The sequence below is a fragment of the Triturus cristatus genome, chromosome 3_2, assembly GCF_964204655.1.
Source record: "Triturus cristatus chromosome 3_2, aTriCri1.1, whole genome shotgun sequence".
NCBI classification, from domain to species: Eukaryota; Metazoa; Chordata; class Amphibia; order Caudata; family Salamandridae; genus Triturus; species Triturus cristatus.
Window position 1 is genome coordinate 966,545,563 of NC_140584.1, and position 18,380 is coordinate 966,563,942.

The 18,380-nt window shown below is 44.7% G+C and overlaps 1 protein-coding gene across 6 annotated transcripts in view; it reads right to left on the reverse strand.

Moving 5' to 3' along the window:
• The window catches only part of MSI2 (musashi RNA binding protein 2), a 1,546,127-nt gene that overhangs the window by 125,621 nt on the left and 1,402,126 nt on the right, over nt 1-18,380 (reverse strand). For 4 of the 6 annotated variants that reach the window (XM_085649528.1, XM_085649524.1, XM_085649525.1 and 1 more), the window contains one exon: nt 3,736-3,912. The exons of the other annotated variants lie outside the window; for them this stretch is intronic. In XM_085649528.1, the coding sequence (XP_085505654.1) occupies nt 3,736-3,912 (177 nt within the window). The remainder of the gene's footprint in view (nt 1-3,735; nt 3,913-18,380) is intronic. 6 annotated transcript variants of the gene reach the window in all.

The following is an 18,380-nucleotide window of genomic DNA, read 5'->3' on the forward strand; positions in this document are numbered from 1 at the left end:
TGAGACATGATTAAGAGTGGAAGATCGTGACATATCGTGGTATAAAATGCAGGTTCTGGAACAACATGATCTGAAGCAGATGTTTATAGCAGGCCTTTAACTGGTCATGGCACAATGCACACCACATTTTGGAGTGGAAACATGTTTTGGAGCTACTTGAACCACTCCAAATATTGGAGTGGGAGCTTCTGATACACCATGGTTTGGAGTGGGACAGTGTGATTTGGAGTGAGAGCTTATAGTAAATCATCAGCTAGACAGGCAGATTTCAGTACGCCAGTGGTGTAGTCAGAGGCTGACAGAGGATGGGATGGAGCACAAATATATGCCACAATCATGGGTTAAACTGGCAGCTTGGGGCATACCATGGATTGTAGTGGCTGGTGACTGAGTGGCACACTGTGGGAGACTGTAGTACACAGTGGGTTGGAGATGCGTGCTGTGGCATACCATGATTTGGAGCGGGAGGCTATGGTACACCATAGACTGGACTGGGAAATTGCGCCACATTACAGATTAAAGTGAAAGGTTGTACACACAAAGGGTAGGAGTGCAAAGTTGTTGAACATCCTGGGTTAGAGTGGGAGGTTGTTTCATATCATGGGTTTGGAGTGGGAGGTTGTTTCATATCATGGGTTTGGAGTGGGAGGTTGTTTCATATCATGGGTTTGGAGTAGGAGGTTGCTGCATACCATAGGTTGGAGCGGGAGGTTGCTGAATACCCTGGCTTGGAGCGGGGTGTTGTTGAATACCCTGGCTTGGAGCGGGGTGTTGTTGAATACCCTGGCTTGGAGCGGGGTGTTGTTGAATACCCTGGCTTGGAGCGGGGTGTTGTTGAATACCCTGGCTTGGAGCGGGAGGTTGTTGCATGCCCTGGGTTGGAGCGGGAGGGTGCAGCCATGGCTGGAGGAGGATGCAGCCATGGGTGGAGGAGGTTGCTCCCCATGGCCGGAGGCGGTTGCTGCCATGGCCGGAGGCCGTTGCTGCCATGGCCGGAGGCCGTTGCTGCCATGACCGGAGGCCGTTGCTGCCATGACCGGAGGCCGTTGCTGCCATGACCGGAGGCCGTTGCTGCCATGACCGGAGGCCGTTGCTGCCATGACCGGAGGCCGTTGCTGCCATGACCGGAGGCCGTTGCTGCCATGACCGGAGGCCGTTGCTGCCATGACCGGAGGCCGTTGCTGCCATGACCGGAGGCCGTTGCTGCCATGACCGGAGGCCGTTGCTGCCATGACCGGAGGCCGTTGCTGCCATGACCGGAGGCCGTTGCTGCCATGACCGGAGGCCGTTGCTGCCATGACCGGAGGCCGTTGCTGCCATGACCGGAGGCCGTTGCTGCCATGACCGGAGGAGATTGTCGCTATGGGCGAAGCAGGTTGTCGCTATGGGCGAAGTAGGTAGTCGCAATGGCCGAAGTAGGTAGTCGCAATGGCCGAAGTAGGTAGTCGCAATGGCCGAAGTAGGTAGTCGCAATGGCCGAAGTAGGTAGTTGCAATGGCCGAAGTAGGTAGTTGCAATGGCCGAAGTAGGTAGTTGCAATGGCCGAAGTAGGTAGTTGCAATGGCCGAAGTAGGTAGTTGCAATGGCCGAAGTAGGTAGTCGCAATGGCCGAAGTAGGTAGTCGCAATGGCCGAAGTAGGTAGTCGCAATGGCCGAAGTAGGTAGTCGCAATGGCCGAAGTAGGTAGTCGCAATGGCCGAAGTAGGTAGTCGCAATGGCCGAAGTAGGTAGTTGCAATGGCCGAAGTAGGTAGTCGCAATGGCCGAAGTAGGTAGTCGCAATGGCCGAAGTAGGTAGTTGCAATGGCCGAAGTAGGTAGTTGCAATGGCCGAAGTAGGTAGTTGCAATGGCTGGCAGAGTTTGTTGCAATGGCTAGAGGGAGTTGCAGCACAGCAAGGCCTGGAGTGGCGCACTGTGGAAACATGGTTTTAAGTGGCATACTACGGAATACCAAATGTTGGAGTGGGAGGTTTTGGTAAGCAATCGTTTAGAGCAGTCTGCAGCGCACAATACATTGTAGTTGAAGGTTGCGGGACATCACAGTTTGAAGGTGCGTGTATGGCACACCATGCAATAGTATAATAGGTTGTGGCAAAACAAGGGTAGAAGTGGGAGGGCATGGTTTAGATTGGGAGGTTACAGCACACCATAGATTGGACTCAGAGGGCGTAGCGCACCATGGGCTGGATTAGGAGGGTGTGGCATGCCGCTGGGTGGACTGGCAGGATGTGGCACACTGTGAGCAGGAAGATATGACCCCATAAATGAGAGGTTGTGGCAAGCCATGGTTTGAAGCAGGTTGTAGCACACACCAGAAGTTGTGGAAAGCTATGGTATGAAGTGAGTTTGCGTGACAACAGGATTCGGACTGTGAACTAGTGGCACACTATCGGTGGGTGTGGCATGCAATAGGATCTTTTGGTACACCATGATGAGGAGTGGGAGTTTGTACCAAACCACGTTTAGAGATTCTGGTGCACTATGAATCAAAGCGGGCTGTTCAAGAGGGACTAACTTCCTAGTTCTGATGTAGAGGACTGGGTCGCTAAAATGTTTAAATGTCAGTAACGCATATGGAAGGCTATCATGAAACCGCACTTTCCCTTCTGATGCCCACCCACTCCATACTTCCCAGGTCATGTAGTAGTGCGTGGATACACTTTTAAACTGTATTAAGTTAAAAAGGAAGTTCGAAACATCCATATGTAAACTTCCCATCCACAAACTGTAACTTCCCATCCACAAACTGTTGTTCCTTAAACAGGAAAGGACCTATACTGTCATCTTTCAAAGCCTCATTTCGACTATGGTCGGCTCGAATTTCTAAATTTACCATCCAGCGTTGGAATTTTAGAAGCGGTTTGGCACATTCAAGTTTGCTGATCATTAAGTGTCTGTGGAATTATAAGTACCAAGCCTATTACTGTATATGCCGATGGGTTTGCAAAAAGGTTGAAGCCAATGTATGCAATTGGTATATATCCGAACCAGAGAAAGAAATTAGCTTGCCATACCAGTCACTGCTCACCTTACAGCCATGATGACTAATATCCAGATTCTTTCATAAAAGCACTGCTGCACATGCAAGGCAACCATTAAAGAAACACATCTACAGTTACATTTCCATTTATACATTTTGGCATTAACATATGGGCATTTAACCAGCTAAATGGAATATTTCTCAGGTGGGCAATGAAGCCACAAAAGACATCAAAACAAAATACGAAAACATGAAAGCAGCTTCTGAATAAATGGCATATACAACAAAGTGATCAACATGGATGAAATTACAAGGTGCATTATATTCAGGTTCAAACATGATTTGACTAATTAAACACGCTATAAGTTACACTCTATTGAAATTGATTGACAACTGTGTTTTTAAATGTTAGTAAAATGCCCTGTATTCCAGGAGCTTGGTGAGCTAGTAACATTTGCGATAGACATTTTTAACACTAAATACAGTTGTACCTACTCCACCACAGTGTGAATAAAAAACAAATACAAAAATAATTATATTTATGGACTAAAAGAACCAAACCGTTTTTATAAATTTGATTTAGTCTTTGATACATTTTAAATTAAAAACTGCACCTTGACAAAATTCACCACGAAGTATGTGGGATGACTAAGGATACAGTGAACTTGCTTTAATGCCCGACTGGCAAGCAGATGCTCTGTCTGCCATTAAAGTCTATGCGCATCTCCCCCAAAGGAATGAAAGGTGATACAAACCTGGGCTCTTAAACTGATCCGGGCTGGGCAGGTGGTGGAGGGGGGAGTTACTTGCTGAAGCAGCATGCTCACTACGAAGCATCTGAGCCGCCCGTGGCCCCATGGAACCGTAATCCGCGTACGAGATCTGAGCCCGCTGCTCACCGGGCGAAGAATAGAAACCGTAATCGGGGATCCCTAAAGATACAGGGACTCTATCATTGTGGAGGCCATACTGACACGTCTCTTAAGTCAAATTAAATATTCTTGCACTTTACATTACAAATGCCATATGTAAAAAGTAATTATTGGCTGAATAGAGTGGTACCATGCATGAGGCCAAATTTGATTACATGTTAAAACAAACCATCTTTACACAAATGTCTTGGGTTTCACACATGTGCATGCACATCTGTGACCATAAACGTGCACACACTCACTGAATGTGCACTTCATGGAATATAGCATTTCAAGGAGAAGGCAATATTTAGTTTACAAGCTACTCCAACAGGATCACTAGGAAAGACTTTACTAGAACACCAGCAGAAATCTCTGTGGATACTGGATGTAAAAACAAGTTGTCCCAGCCGTACTGACCATGCCTTCGTAGGAGGCAGAAAGAATTGAACACATTGATTAAAATCATGCGTATTTGTTTACAGAGTTACGTACGGCTCACAGGGTAAAGCACTACTTATAAACTATTCATTCTATTACTGTACAGTAAATTAACACAACTGATTCAGTCGTTCAAAATGAACCCCATAAAACACACACTCAGTGAAGAGATGTTTCAGACTGAATTGCATATCAAAGAAGACCGACAAAAAAAGAAAGTGGGTATCAGATTTCTGAAGACAAAAAAAACAAACACATGTACATTTATTATAAGACAAAACAATTTTAAACCCTAAAACTTATGCAGAAAAATATCACACTCCTTTGTTTAAAATATCAATACGCACACATATATACCCAATGTGTGGGGGAAATCATTATGTACATGTTGCTGCTGTATACATAGTCACCCCCAAAACATGTCTGTTGAATAGTTCTGTTCTGTATGCACAAGGCCTTTGTACATCAGCATGTATACTTATCAGCGCTTATTCTGCTAAGTAACATAAGACAGGATAGTTTGGCTGATTAAAGCAGTTCTAAAACATATTGAAAGTCAATAAGAAGAGACTCACCTGTAACACTTATTTTCTCTCTTGCTTTATTCTCTCCACAGATTACCAAAACATGGGAAACCCTGGATGCCACACTGTGGACACACAAAGGTACTTTTTTACCCCCTCCCCCCAAAAAAACCTGTTTCTCCAGCTTCTTAGTTTTCTAGCTCTGGAATTAGCAATTGGGGATACCCTCCTCTTTTGCTAATTTAGCCGCGCATCCAATAACCAGGAGAGGACGACTGGCATGCTGTTTGTAATCTGTGGAAAGAGTGAAGAAGCAGGGGATCTAGTGTTACAGGTACATAACTGGTTATTCTTGAATACAGGTCGTGCATTTTACAGCCTGTTAGCAAAAGAGAAATTTAATTTAAGAGTACCCAGAAGAAAAACTTTGGAATAAAGGAATGTATAAGACTAATGGGGGGAAACGTAGAGAGGACTTGTTTTTAAAATTCTTATGAGGACTCGGCATTGCTGTAAGAAAGTGGGTTATTAGTTGGTAATGATGTGGGTTCTTCAAGGAATAAGTCTGCAACCTTCCATTGACTGGGAACCAATTACCCAGGTCTAGCATCTGGATTCTCTCATGGTAGTAAGGCACAGCAGTCCAAAGCCCACTCAGGGAAGGTGATGTGGACTAGTACCCTACTCCGCAGGCATGCGAGAAACAAACCCCCAAGAAATCAGGTTCAGTCAGGGCTTTTTACTAATAAAAAAGCAAATTACTTTACTACGAACATACTACTCAATATTGCACATTAATGTTCAAATACCTAGATGATGGCAGGTGGAAAGACCTCTGGTGGATCCTTTTAACAGTTCCCAGCACCTAGCGAGCCCTGAAGCCTAAAACCATTAAACCCCCACCTCTACAACACACAATACATTGGGGCGTAGTTATCAAAAGACGTTTTTTTCAGTGTGTCGACTTATTATTAAAAGCAGAGGTATTCAACTATAAACCAATTCAACACCATTAAAATCACTAAGGCTGGTACCGTATTACAATGACATTCATAAATACCTGTAATGATTCACTGCACAGGGAAAGTTTAGTTTTGCTCTTGGTGGAGCAGTATAGCTACCAGGTATGGGTTTTTCAGGCCTAATGGTCCCCCAACTTTTAACATTTCTGTAGGAGCTTGCTCTTTCTGTGCTCCTCTCCAGAGTCAGGGGTCTTCCTCAGCAGGCTATCAAGGCGGTGTTCCCTGCCTGCATTCCCAAGGTCTTATGGCTTCCTAGCTGCTTGCAACGATCTTGTGTGTCAGCAGGAGTGTGGAACTTCTTACTTTGAGATTACACACCTGACAGAAAAGTCCATGTAAGATGAAGTACATCACCCACCCCGAGCAGGTAATCTCTATATTGTCCCCATAAGGTATAGGGGGCACCACACGCACTGGAGAAACAAATCTTAGTCCCTGGGTGGCAACTGAAGTCTGAGGTCCTTGAATCCATCCTTGCATTAGGGGTATGGGGTCGTCTCTCTTCCAGCAGGGCATTACTTCAGCATCCCTTCCCCAGGCTCAGACTGTTTTCAAATGTGTCTCCTTTGTGCAGGAGTTTTTAAGTGGAGTGGAAAGTTCCAGAAGGTGGGCACCTCTGCCCAATCCTAGTGACACCCATCACTCCACCTAGGCCCCAACCCTCCTACACAGCATTTTGAGAATTCCAAAGATGGTGCCGCCAAGTGGTCTGTGAAAAGAAATTCCCTGAGAGCCTAAGCTCTGCCCCCCAACTGCCACAGTTCCCTTCCTTTCAAAACATCAAATAGCAGCCTCTCCTATGACTGGCTACAGGGTTCTGGTTACCCGATTTGTTTCAGTGAAGCACAACATTCACAGGCCAGGTTCAGTCTGAAAATTAATTAGTTAATGCAGACCACATCCCTCTCCCAAGAACATGCCTAATTACTGGCAGTAGCCATGTTGTTTAGAGAGGCATTTGATCCTCTGCTGGCCAGAAAAGTAATTAAATTGACCCAGAAAGGTGATTCAAAGGCCCCAATCTCATTAGGAAGGGAGTCAGAGAAGAGTGATAAACCTTGACCTACCACAAGGAGTGCAGGTAAGTAAACATTAACGCCAGACCTGTATTCGGTATCCTGATTTGCCTTAGGAATTGTGCATTCCTCTTGCCTCAAGGCCTTCCTATGGCAAAACTGTATTTGGTGCATATTTTGCCCATAGTGTATTAGACAGTGAAGCACTACAGATGTACATACCCACACTTTTAATGCCCACTCATAATAGAAGGCCAAACAGCACCAATCCAAGAAGGGTCCCTTCGGATTAATGTTGCTATTGTTGCTCATTTGCTTGCAGAACGTTTGTGGAAACAGAATGATGTAGCATCTATCCCTCAAGTACATATTTGAAAGTGCTCTTTTCTCAAATTATTTGCGACCAAATTCTTTTCGAATGGTCTTATCACTTTTTAGTACATTTTACAAATTCTACTTCTTGGAAAAAAAATATTTTTGAAAAGTACTACCCATATGCAGATTCAGCTCTTTTGAGGAGACGGGCTTGTTAAAATTAAACAAACGGCTGAGAAATCGATTTTGTCGCAGTAAGTAACAGCGAAAATGGAATTAATAAAGACAGCTCATTTTAGATCTTGCAAATCTCATTGGTGTAGCCAATAACTCTACTTACTGGAATCAAGTATAATCGGGTTGAACAGGAAAATGAAAAATGTCACAGATAACTCTGAAGTCACTTGAAGAAAAAAATGCACCCAAACATTATTTGTAGTGGTCAAATAGAATACTAACCAAGCTATCAGTTCCACTGTGTTTTCAATCCATGTGTATCAACAATGTCTTCTCACTGGGATAAACCGTTTTGCAAGTGATCAATACTCATACCAAGTCACATAGATGTTATTTGAAGTTGTATAGTCCAGCATCTATTTTGAGGATGTCCTCCAAGCTCAGTAAAATTGCACATCATACTTTTGCTCCCACAGTGGCACTACCTGGCAAATTGGGGATTGATACTTCACTCCCTGAGATTGATCGTATAATACATTCCTGAAGAATATAAACCTAAAGACCGAGATCTTGCCCAGTACTGGATCAGTAACTTATGTTCCCCAAATTGCTTGAGATAATCAGCCAGAAACTGAGATAAGAAAGAAGAACTTGCAAAGATAGGTCAATTTTAGAGCAGTACTTTTGTGCTTCCCTTACAAGGACAATGAAAAGGTAAGGAACTGGACTATTAACACCTTTAATTACACTTATACATCAGCTCTAGCCTCAGCGCTCCAAGCTGGAGGAGTTTTTAAACAGGTATAAGCTAACCTCTTCTACGAGCCACTGGGAGATCAGAGAATAAAAGACATAATTTTATGAGGGCAGATCCAAACAAGATAAACAAACCCATCACCAACAAGGGTGGGTTGAGGTGATTTATGATGGATAGACTAGAGAAATCAATAAAAAATGTATTACATTCAATGATGGTCTGAAATGATAGGTAATATATTCCACATTACGTTCTTAAGAATTTTCTTACAGTCAGACTTTTTTTGATCAGTAAAGCGTCTGCTTTCTCGTTAATAAACATGGAGTTTGCAAGAAAGACCTTGAGTTTAGTAAGGTCCATCTAAAAAAATATTAAACAGGTTAATAGCAAAACGAAAGACAAGTAATTTGCGTATTGGGATACAAGCTAGTAATCAACAAGATCACACTACAGTCCAAGTCAACAATGTGCTTTCAATAAAAAGAAAATGCAAAGATTGTCCTTTTTGAAAATTCTGTGGAATTTAAGAAATGCTGTTAAAATGGTTCAAGATACATTTCAACAATCTGAGCCTCAATTTTATTAGTATGAAGGATTAATTGCTAATGATGTTTGACATTTGGCGGGCACTCCACTAACATCACTGTGGCACAACTATTTATTTTGATTCTCCTTATGGGTCACAAAAAGGGCATATGCATTGCAGTTGGGGAGAGGAGTTGGCCTAATGGCTAGGGCGGTCGACCTCGAATCTGGGACCTGGGTTCGAGTCTCGGCAATGATGCTGAACATCCTGTGATTCTGGGCAAATCACAATCTCCCCGTGACTAACAAAAATGAATGTGTACTCATGTAATGCAACTGGTGCTATTGGATGCGCTCCGATACCCGATCCGGGACAAGTTCACACTATATAAAACTCCGTAAAAAACGTTCTCTGAAGACAGAATTGTAGCTGTGTACGGATTTGCAGCCTTGACTAACTGGGCGGTGCGATGGGTGGGGGGGTGGGGGTGGGGATGGTTTTATGTTCCTTTAAGTAGGGGGGGACTGCCTTTGTTCTGCATGTCTCTTCTGTATTTTTTATTAGTTATTTCTATGCGTAATTTTGCTGTTGCGGAAGTCTCTGGGTCATAGAGCTTCGCTAAATGTGTATTTGACGAATAAAATATGTTTACAAAAAAAAAAAAAGTTCTGTCTATGAGCTCCGACACCTGATCTAATTAAGCATTATTTGCAGCTATGTCTTAATAGCTACATATCGCCTAGTGTCTATAGCAAGCAGGGTAGTTATGATTCGCCAAGAAGCTAATGGAAAACCAATAGAAAGACAGGTAGGAATATTTGTCTTGGCCACAGAGGCATGGCTTAGTCCTTCAACTAAGCCGGACTAATACTGCCCACTGCTAAATACAATAACGAGGTCCTTGGTAATATAAAAAGTGATTTATTCAACAATGGCATCACTGATATAATATAGGTCATGAAAAGTATATGGGGATTTCAATTAGTGATGCTACCTTAAAGCTTATAAAATGTTGCTCTGCTGGTTTTCCAAATCAAAAGAAAAATATTATGTTACAGTGCCATTTGTAATGCACCCAGTCTGCCATTAGCATGGTCACCCAAGATGTTTAGCTATCAAAATTGGGTGGTAGTTCAGCACGTAGTTCCAGTGTTTACATCGCAGACCAAATTGAGTAATCCTGTACTTATATGTTCTGGATACAGTATTCTGCTCTATTACTGTTGGAGTACCGCCTTCAAGCTCAATGTGGTTTCAGTGGGCAATTTTTCTGTCTGAAAGGTTTAGCAGAAGGCATTCGCCCCCTGCATGTGCACCCCCTAACCGGTAATACCATTTACCAAGACATTAGAAATAGTGGAAGCCAGGTGTTGCTGGCTGCTTGGATATTTGCGGGTGGTGCGCCTTGGTCACTCACAAGTCCCACTGCAAGCAACACGATGTGCAAAACATTTTCAAACGTCTGCAGAAGAATGCAAGCTACCTGAAATAAGCAGACCTTCCTTCTCTTGCACAATCGCTCTTCAGCTGTCTTTTGAAAATACTGAGGCTAGGTTTGTTGCCTTACAAACATATCTGAGCACACATTTCGTAGAATCTGCATTCTGTGTTAACTTGCTAGGGTGTCTGCACCCTCAAACACCTTTCCTCGGGTTCCCTGGTTTGTTTTTACACCCAACCGCACACGTGTTTGCAGCATTCTGTTATAACAGATAAGATTAACTAACTGGGTGACTAAAAGACACGCATGGACGCATCCCTGCAAGGGCGCACTGCCCAGCCAGTACCCCAGTCGTCAACAAATTAATCTTCTATTCAATTGCTTATACATAGTCACTGAGCTTAAGAAGTCCCAATATATCACCAGATCAACCTTGCAACTCTAATCTTTGCCTGGTGGATCCTCTTCGCAGAATGATGGCTTTTTGCATAAGGAATGGCAGGGAGATGTGTCCTAGAACAGAAATGTCGACTTTGGAACTTGAAGATCTGGGTGCTAATCCCACCGCTGGAGCTTGACTAACAGTCGTGCAACTTTGGGCAAATCAATTAACCTACTTGTGCCAACAATTATAGATATCCATGTATGTAATGTACTGCATTTGTCGATATGTGCAATGCAACATTTTTGTGCATTTTATGGTGTATCCATAACCCTTTGGCGTACATGATATTTTATCATCTCCCAGCCACTCCCCCAATTAATGTACATTGCTCTGTTGCTACCCAGCTAGTTTTCTCACTCTATAAATAAAGGTACATGCAGGAAATTACCCATACTGCCTCTTATCGTTAATAGCGAGAAGGGTGCATGGTGGAATAAGACATATCAATTGCGTCTCTATAAGATGTCGGATAGGATTAGAGCAGGGCAAAGTATGTCCTGGTATAGGCTGGTTCCCACCACTACACAAGCATTAACAAATATTAATCAACAACACATATGCAGTGTTCATGGAATTAAATGAATCCTCTTTCACTGTGAACCTCTTTTCAAAGTTCAATCCTTCAATTATGTAGGAAGGTGATTAAACACCTTTTTGACAACCTTATTGCTGCATTACAGCCTTCACAACCCAGGTTTTATATCAGATCCCTTTATTGGTACAGGGAGCTCTGAGTGTTACGAATACCTAACATAGTTCTGTTGCTTCGTGTACACTAAAAAACACTCAAATGTTTTAAATTATTCAGGACCCACTGGCACTCTCCTCCCGATACTGAAAGATGTAGCACAAACGTAGTCTTGAGGGAACATATTTTTAATTTTTTTTTTTAAAAAGAGCTCTAAAACCAATTTCGACCAGGGATCTCTCAACCTCATCAGATGCTGGAACAGGATTGCTGAAACTCAGGGTTCTCCAAAGTTGGTCCTGGAGGGAAGGATCCATGGCAGAGTTTTAGTATATCCCCATTTAGATAAATATAGTAATCTTAAAAATCTAGCATGGATACGGCGTCTGGGACAGACTTCGGAGAACCCTGCTCTAAGTGATGAAGGTAGGTGGGATGTAAGGGGGAAAGAAAGAACAGAACACAAGTGGAAAAGTGAATCGCTTTCTTAAGAGGCAAGAAGGAATATTTGGGAAGACCAAGCAAGCAGTAGGTTAAAATCCAATCTAATCATGACAGGCCAATTAATGATGAATTTTGCAAAGTTAAACATAAAATGAGGACAAATCCTTCCGATGGTGCTTGAGGTGGTGTTCATAATGAAGGAGTCCATATATATGCATAATACAAATAATATGCAGAACTTTCCAGAGCTCAAGGAGGTAAAATAAATATACTGTAAAGAGTAGAGTAAAGTTAGAGAGGATAGATGAGGCAGGGATTCAGAAATCTCTATTTTGCAGGTGTGAGAATGTCAGGCCATGTAGTGTTCAACAGACAGATGGATATCAGACTCTCAGTCCATGTCAAAGAAGTAACGATGACTCGGGCATCAATAGCGTGCTAAAAAGAGTTGAAAGAACAACGTTTTCAAAAGCATTCAACAAGTCCAGCAAAATTAATGCAGAGGGTTTTATGTCGGGAAGAGTTAATGAAGTTAGTGACATCAAGGAGGGCTGTCTCACTCAACTGAAGAACAGAAAGACAAGGTGGAGGGGATATAGTGGGATATTAGTAGATCGGTATGTAGTGAGCCTACTGAACATAAACCATTTAAGAATCTTCAAAAATAAGGGTAGCTGAGAGAGTCCCTTATTACCTTGCAGAATTTCAAGGTACCAAAATGACCTCTTTCTCTGTGCACTATTCTAAACTGTTTTTCTTCTAACAGCCCTTCCATATTACGCAATTGTTAAAATAATATTTTTCAGGAAGGCAGGCAAGACATTCTTTTTGTCCTTGATCTGTAAAGCCACCCTAGATAAAACTTTATATAAATAAAACTCAACTGCCTGTAAACATGCTCATTAATATAACGGCACTAAATGCGGATGATTTTTTGCGGATTTTATATTCTGATCTATGTAAGGAGATCTGCACATTTAGCATGCTGTGAAGGTAACGAGTGACATAGCACCCAATACCAATGCATTCACACAGCCACATATAAAGCTACCCTCATAAGCGCTATATTTCCACTCTGAGGCACAAGATTTTGACAAAAACTGATCTAAACTGTTAGTGGTGTTGCAGTCTGCAGAAATGGAAATTTGGGCTGCAATCCCAGCTTTACCAGTCTGCATAAATCTCAGTAAATCACGATCTGCTTAGGCCACAGCTCTAGCTCACAGGACTGGGAACGCTGAGACACCAGCATTAAGTGGGGTGCACATGTGTGTGCATCTATATGAATGTTTGAGAAGTCAGCCAACATTTCATACACGCTTGAAAATCAATGCCTGGAATAAGGGTGTGGTGGAATTCGAGGGCACAAATGGCTCGGATATATTTATTAATCCTTCCAGTACTTTTAGACCCCTTCCCAAATTCGAACTGCATCATTCCCTTTATTAGATTATTCACCACACTTGCAGTGCAGAGATATACAATTGTCTGAGACACTGTGGTACAACTGGTGGGTAAATTAAAACCATATAAAGTACGATAAACTCAGCGCGACAGTTAAGAGAAGAGACTAAGGAAGACCCCCTTACCGTGATCAGGAGGATCAAAGGAATCCGAAATGTCTTGTTTCTGGTTATTAAAAGGGTCTTCTCATTCAGCATGGATTTGTCAGAAACCTATCTTGTCTGCTTCATTCGTCTGTTACATAATCCTACTTGTCACATTGCTTTTGTTCTTTTTGCAATTGTTTTACTCTGTTTTTTATATTGCATTTTTCACCATGTGTCAATAATATTCTTATTTATATTATGCATATTTCCTTTTCTTGTTGGGATGCAAAGCAATTTGCTACCCTTTCTAGTAATGGTTTGTGCACTGTATGAAATGTAGAAATAAATACACAAGGGTTGTTGGAATCAGTTTTAGGCGGTCAACAAATAACTTCTTAGTAAGACACTGGTTTCCGCAGACTTCTACTCTAAGAAGAAAACATAGAATATAAAAAAAGTCCGGCATAGGCTGACACTTGGCAGCTGAGCCACACTGCTCCTTGGGGACTCTGCCTTACACTAATTAAGGCCAACAGGGAAAAAAAGAGGACCCAGCTGTTTTTGCCAAATGGATTTAGAATTCCTCTCTGAACCTTGAAGGGATATTACGCAAAGGCACCAATGCAAAGATCTACACGCTGAAAATCAGCCTGCTCAATCTACCATTCATTTGAAGGAAAACTGCTTCGAAAGTTAAAAAAAAAAAAAAATACATAAGAAAAAAAAAAAAGTGACATGACATTACTAGCATGAACAAAACAATATGTGGAAACGTGTCTATAGATAATATACAGGAATACAGGACTTGCTTGCTGCTTCCATCAGTGAAACTACTAAGAAGCTGATTACTTACATTAGAAAGCAAGCATTGAAAATGAAAACAGGTCTCGCCTTTGATTAAGTTAGAGCCATTTGCTTTGCTAATGGTATTGTATAGCAAAGCAAATGGCTTTAACGTAAGGAAAGGCGAGACCTATTGCATTTTTAATGCTTGTTATATTATTGATGCAAAAGGAAATACTAAAGAAAAATAAATGCATATACATTGGGGGAAAAGCCACCCGTAGTGAATCGGTATTATGGAACAAAAGTGAGATTACGAAAACAGGATCTTCTATGAATGTGCAAAACAGATCTGTAATAATAGACATCACAATGCACATTTTATAGCTGCTACGGTTGAGGAGAAAGGCAATCAATTAAAGCGCTTCTAACGTAGAAGGTATGGATGTGGCCACAACTGCCAGCAACGTTACATTACCACTGCCATTATCACCACCATTACTGCTACCAACACCACCATTTTAAATATCAGCATTACCGATATTACTATTGCCCCACTATCACCACCACCATTATAACCTCTCAACTATCACCGCCTCCAACATCATCACTATCACCAGCATTACTAACACTTTCAAGGGCAACGCCACTGACACTATTACCACACCATAAGAACCACCGCTATGACTACCACCACCATTATCAGTAGCACTATTGACACCAGTACAACCATTACCACAAACACCACACTATCATCTCCGCCATTACCTTTCGTTAGGAGTCACTCACCTCATCCCACACCACTAGTGCTGCTCCAATCACTTCCTACAAAAGCACTGTTATGTACAACAAAAACTAACTTTTTGCCTAAGTTCTGATGTTCCTATGTGGTCTCTGTTCTCACACTCCATGGGTCCTGCTTCACAGTCCCCTCATTCGGAGGTTCCAAGCGGTGATATGCTAGCCCTGTTGCGGAACTTGAGGCTCCGGATCTTCCCCATCGCAATCCGCCGCAGCAACTTTAAAGAAGACGCTCACGTGGAGGCAGCAATGGATTCGCTCGGCGCATGCGTGCTCAGTCCCCACCGCAGCCAACGAATCTCTGGCAAAAACTGAGTACAGACACACAGATGCAGTTTTTGAGGTTACATGCAAAATGCAGAGGAGCGGTGCTGCCAGGACCCTGAGAGGGGGAGGTGTGGGACGGCGAGGCTGAGGTTGGGAAGAGAGAGCTGGTGCCTCGGAGATGGGGTGGGATGAGGGGAAGCGGAGGAACGGAACTTGTGATGGAATCGGCGCAGGATAAGGTGCAGTGAAATCCGGCGTGGGGGGTCGTGCAGCCACAGTGCCTCAGAGTGCAGAGGATCTCCCTGCGGGATGGGTGAGGGATGTTTGTTTTTGCAGGGTTATGCGGCCCCATGTCAGTGGCGACTCTGCTTATTAAACAAGAAGCAAGCAAAGCAGCAGGAAAACCGCACTTCCACTGCAGCGCCGAGCAAAGAAGCCAAAATCCGGCCTGACAGCTGCGAAGGGAGAAGTAGCCACGAGTCTGACGATTGCCTGTACCCCCCACATTCAGTGTTTCTTAACTCTGTGATGTGACGTCACTGGCTGCAGCACTCACTCGGCCCGGCCAAGCTCTCGGCTCCGAAATAAATATTTGCCGGCACCCATCAAATTATTCTGCCCCACAGCGTGGGCGGCCGTGCAGCATGTGCGATCAGCGGTGTTGAAAGGCAGCCGAGCCCCATGATTTCGGCGCCCGCGACGTTAACAAGCAGCCGGCCTCCACCTCCAATTTAATTTAAACATTTAAATTCCGGCGCGCAGTGCCCGCCCCAGCCAGGCTAAATATCAGCAATAACAACCTGCAAGTCCTGCCGTGCAAACTACCCAATGTGCCCAGTAGCGTGAACATCTGAATCCACCAGTGCAGTGCCACCTACTCATCCTGCCCAGCAGTGTATACATCTGAGAGTCCTTCAGTGCAGTGTAAGTTACTCATCCTGCCCAGCAGTGAGTATCGGAGTCCACCAGTGCAGTGCAAATTAGTCAACATGCCCAGATCCGCGAACATCTGGGAGTCCACAGGTGCAGCAGCAGTACCATCTACTTGACATGCACAGCAGGTGTATACAATTGGGTCCACCAGTACAGTGCACGCTACACAAAGTGCTCAGATGTGTGAACAACTACGTGTCCACCAGTGCAGTGTAAGCTACTCGACGTGCTCAGCACTGCGAACATCTGAGCGTCGAGCAGTGCAAGCTACTCAACATGCCCAGATGCGCAAACACCTGCCAGTCCACTAGTGCAGTGTAACCTACTCAACGTGCCCAGCTGTGGAACATCGGAGTCCACCAGTGAGGTGGAAGCTACTCATTGTACCCAGAACGGTGAACAGCTGAGACCACCCCTGTAGTGCAAGCTACTCAACGTGCCCAGATGTGTGAACACCTGCAAGTCCTGCAGTGCAAGCTACTCAACGTGTACAGCAGTGCGAACATCTTGAGTTCACCACTTCCGTGCAAGCTACCGAGTTTGCTCAGCAGTGTGAACATCTGTGAGGCCACCCGTTTAAGTTATTCACTGGAGTAGGCGTCATGCCTCATCAACCACTGCAGCTACTTTCACTGCCCCCATCCTCACACCAAACCTAGTCTGGTGGGTGAGTACATATTCCATGCCTGTTCGGTCCTACGCCCCCCCCCCCTCCCCCTCCACACACACACCCTTGAGAGAAGTCCCTGAAAATGTCATTGGAAACACACTCGGTGTCTGGCACCTGAAGGCACTGCTTGAAAGGGCCACGTGTGCTGCGCTCTTTCCTGCTACCCAACCTCCCTCCACCCCCTGCTGCCACCAACCATATCATAGCTGTCGATCGGTGCCTGACTCGGTGGGGGATGAGTTCCAGTAGGACAGGAACTTTATTTCTGTAAAACAATTAAAAAATAAAATTAAAAAAACGTTTGAGGTGTTATTTTCTAACTACAAAAATATGCAGATCGACTCGCCATAGTTTGGTGGAGAAATCGGCATTATGGGATTTTTTTTGTCAAGAGTACTCCTATCAGCAGAAGTACTTTCTTTCCATAAACAAATAACAGTTGCACGAAGGCCTTGATTTGGTTTGTTGACACGTTGCACAAAGATCTCGCAACAGTAACATGAACCCACTGAGTTGCACAATACTTGAGGAAAGCGCTGGAAAGCTTCAAGAAAGGTCTGGCAAAGCACACGTGAAAATGTCAGGGCTACCTGAAAAACTATGCATCCTGCGCCCCTTTCATCCCCCGCCTCCTCCCCCGCAGAACTATCCGGCTGTATGCATGGGCCAGTGGCCCCAGCCATTAAAGGGGCCTCTGGCCCACGCTGGTGGCTGCTTGTTTGACGTATCCAAGGCACTGGAACTGTTTTCAAATACACAGCTGCCCAAGGTCACAGTCACCCAACGTGATTAAGCTTGAACTTCAGGGCATGCGTCATCGGGGACGCGCTGCAAATAAACCATAACGAGGCCAAAACTCTCGAGGGACCCTCACTCGCAATGTGCGCCTGCGTCAGCTAGGAATAGCACAGCAGGTGCAGTGGCACCGGGGCCCACGGGTTAGTGGGGGCCACTACCTCAGTTACAGCTGTTTCTTTGGTAGAAAACCACTAGCTGGGCCCATTCATGGCTTGCAGCCTTAGGTCGCCCCTGCGGCTCTGACCCTATTCGTAGGCGACAGATAACTCCCAGTTTCCTGCTACAAGTTTCCAACAGATTGCCTGAGCTGTTTTTGTAGGGAAGCCTCCAGCAGAGCGGTGGTTGGACCGTCGGAAGAAGCGCAGAGAGCCGGTAGGTGTAGCGCTGCGTGAGGCGTAGCTCAGGGTCCAGGCACCCCACGCCGTGCAGCAAGCACGGATGTGCCAGTATTTCCTCACCGTGTCCTGCCTGGGGGTGTGGAGTCCTTCCTGCCCCACCCGGGCAGGGTGCCAGCACCTCTCGGTGCCACGAGCACCCCTCTGTCCGCCGGGAGGGGGTGTGCGCCACGCCTGCTGCTACAGGGAGCTGTGATAAGGGGGCTCACCCGGCGGGCATCCCCTCACGCCAGGACTCTGCCGCCTCCACCCATGAGCTCATCCGCATTCCAACCCACCTCTGCCCGAAACAAGCTCCGGGTCACCTCCGGGAAGAGAGAAGACCTCCCCAGAGCTCGGCGTCATCTGTGTGTGCTTCAACAAAAACGTAAATACGACCCGTGGACGAGGAAAGGGATAGCGAGGTTCTGGGGCAAAAAGAAAGAACACAGTAAGAGGTGGAAAGAGCAAGCAACCAGGGCCGGTACACGGAAAGCAGGCGAGCCAGTCCGGGTGG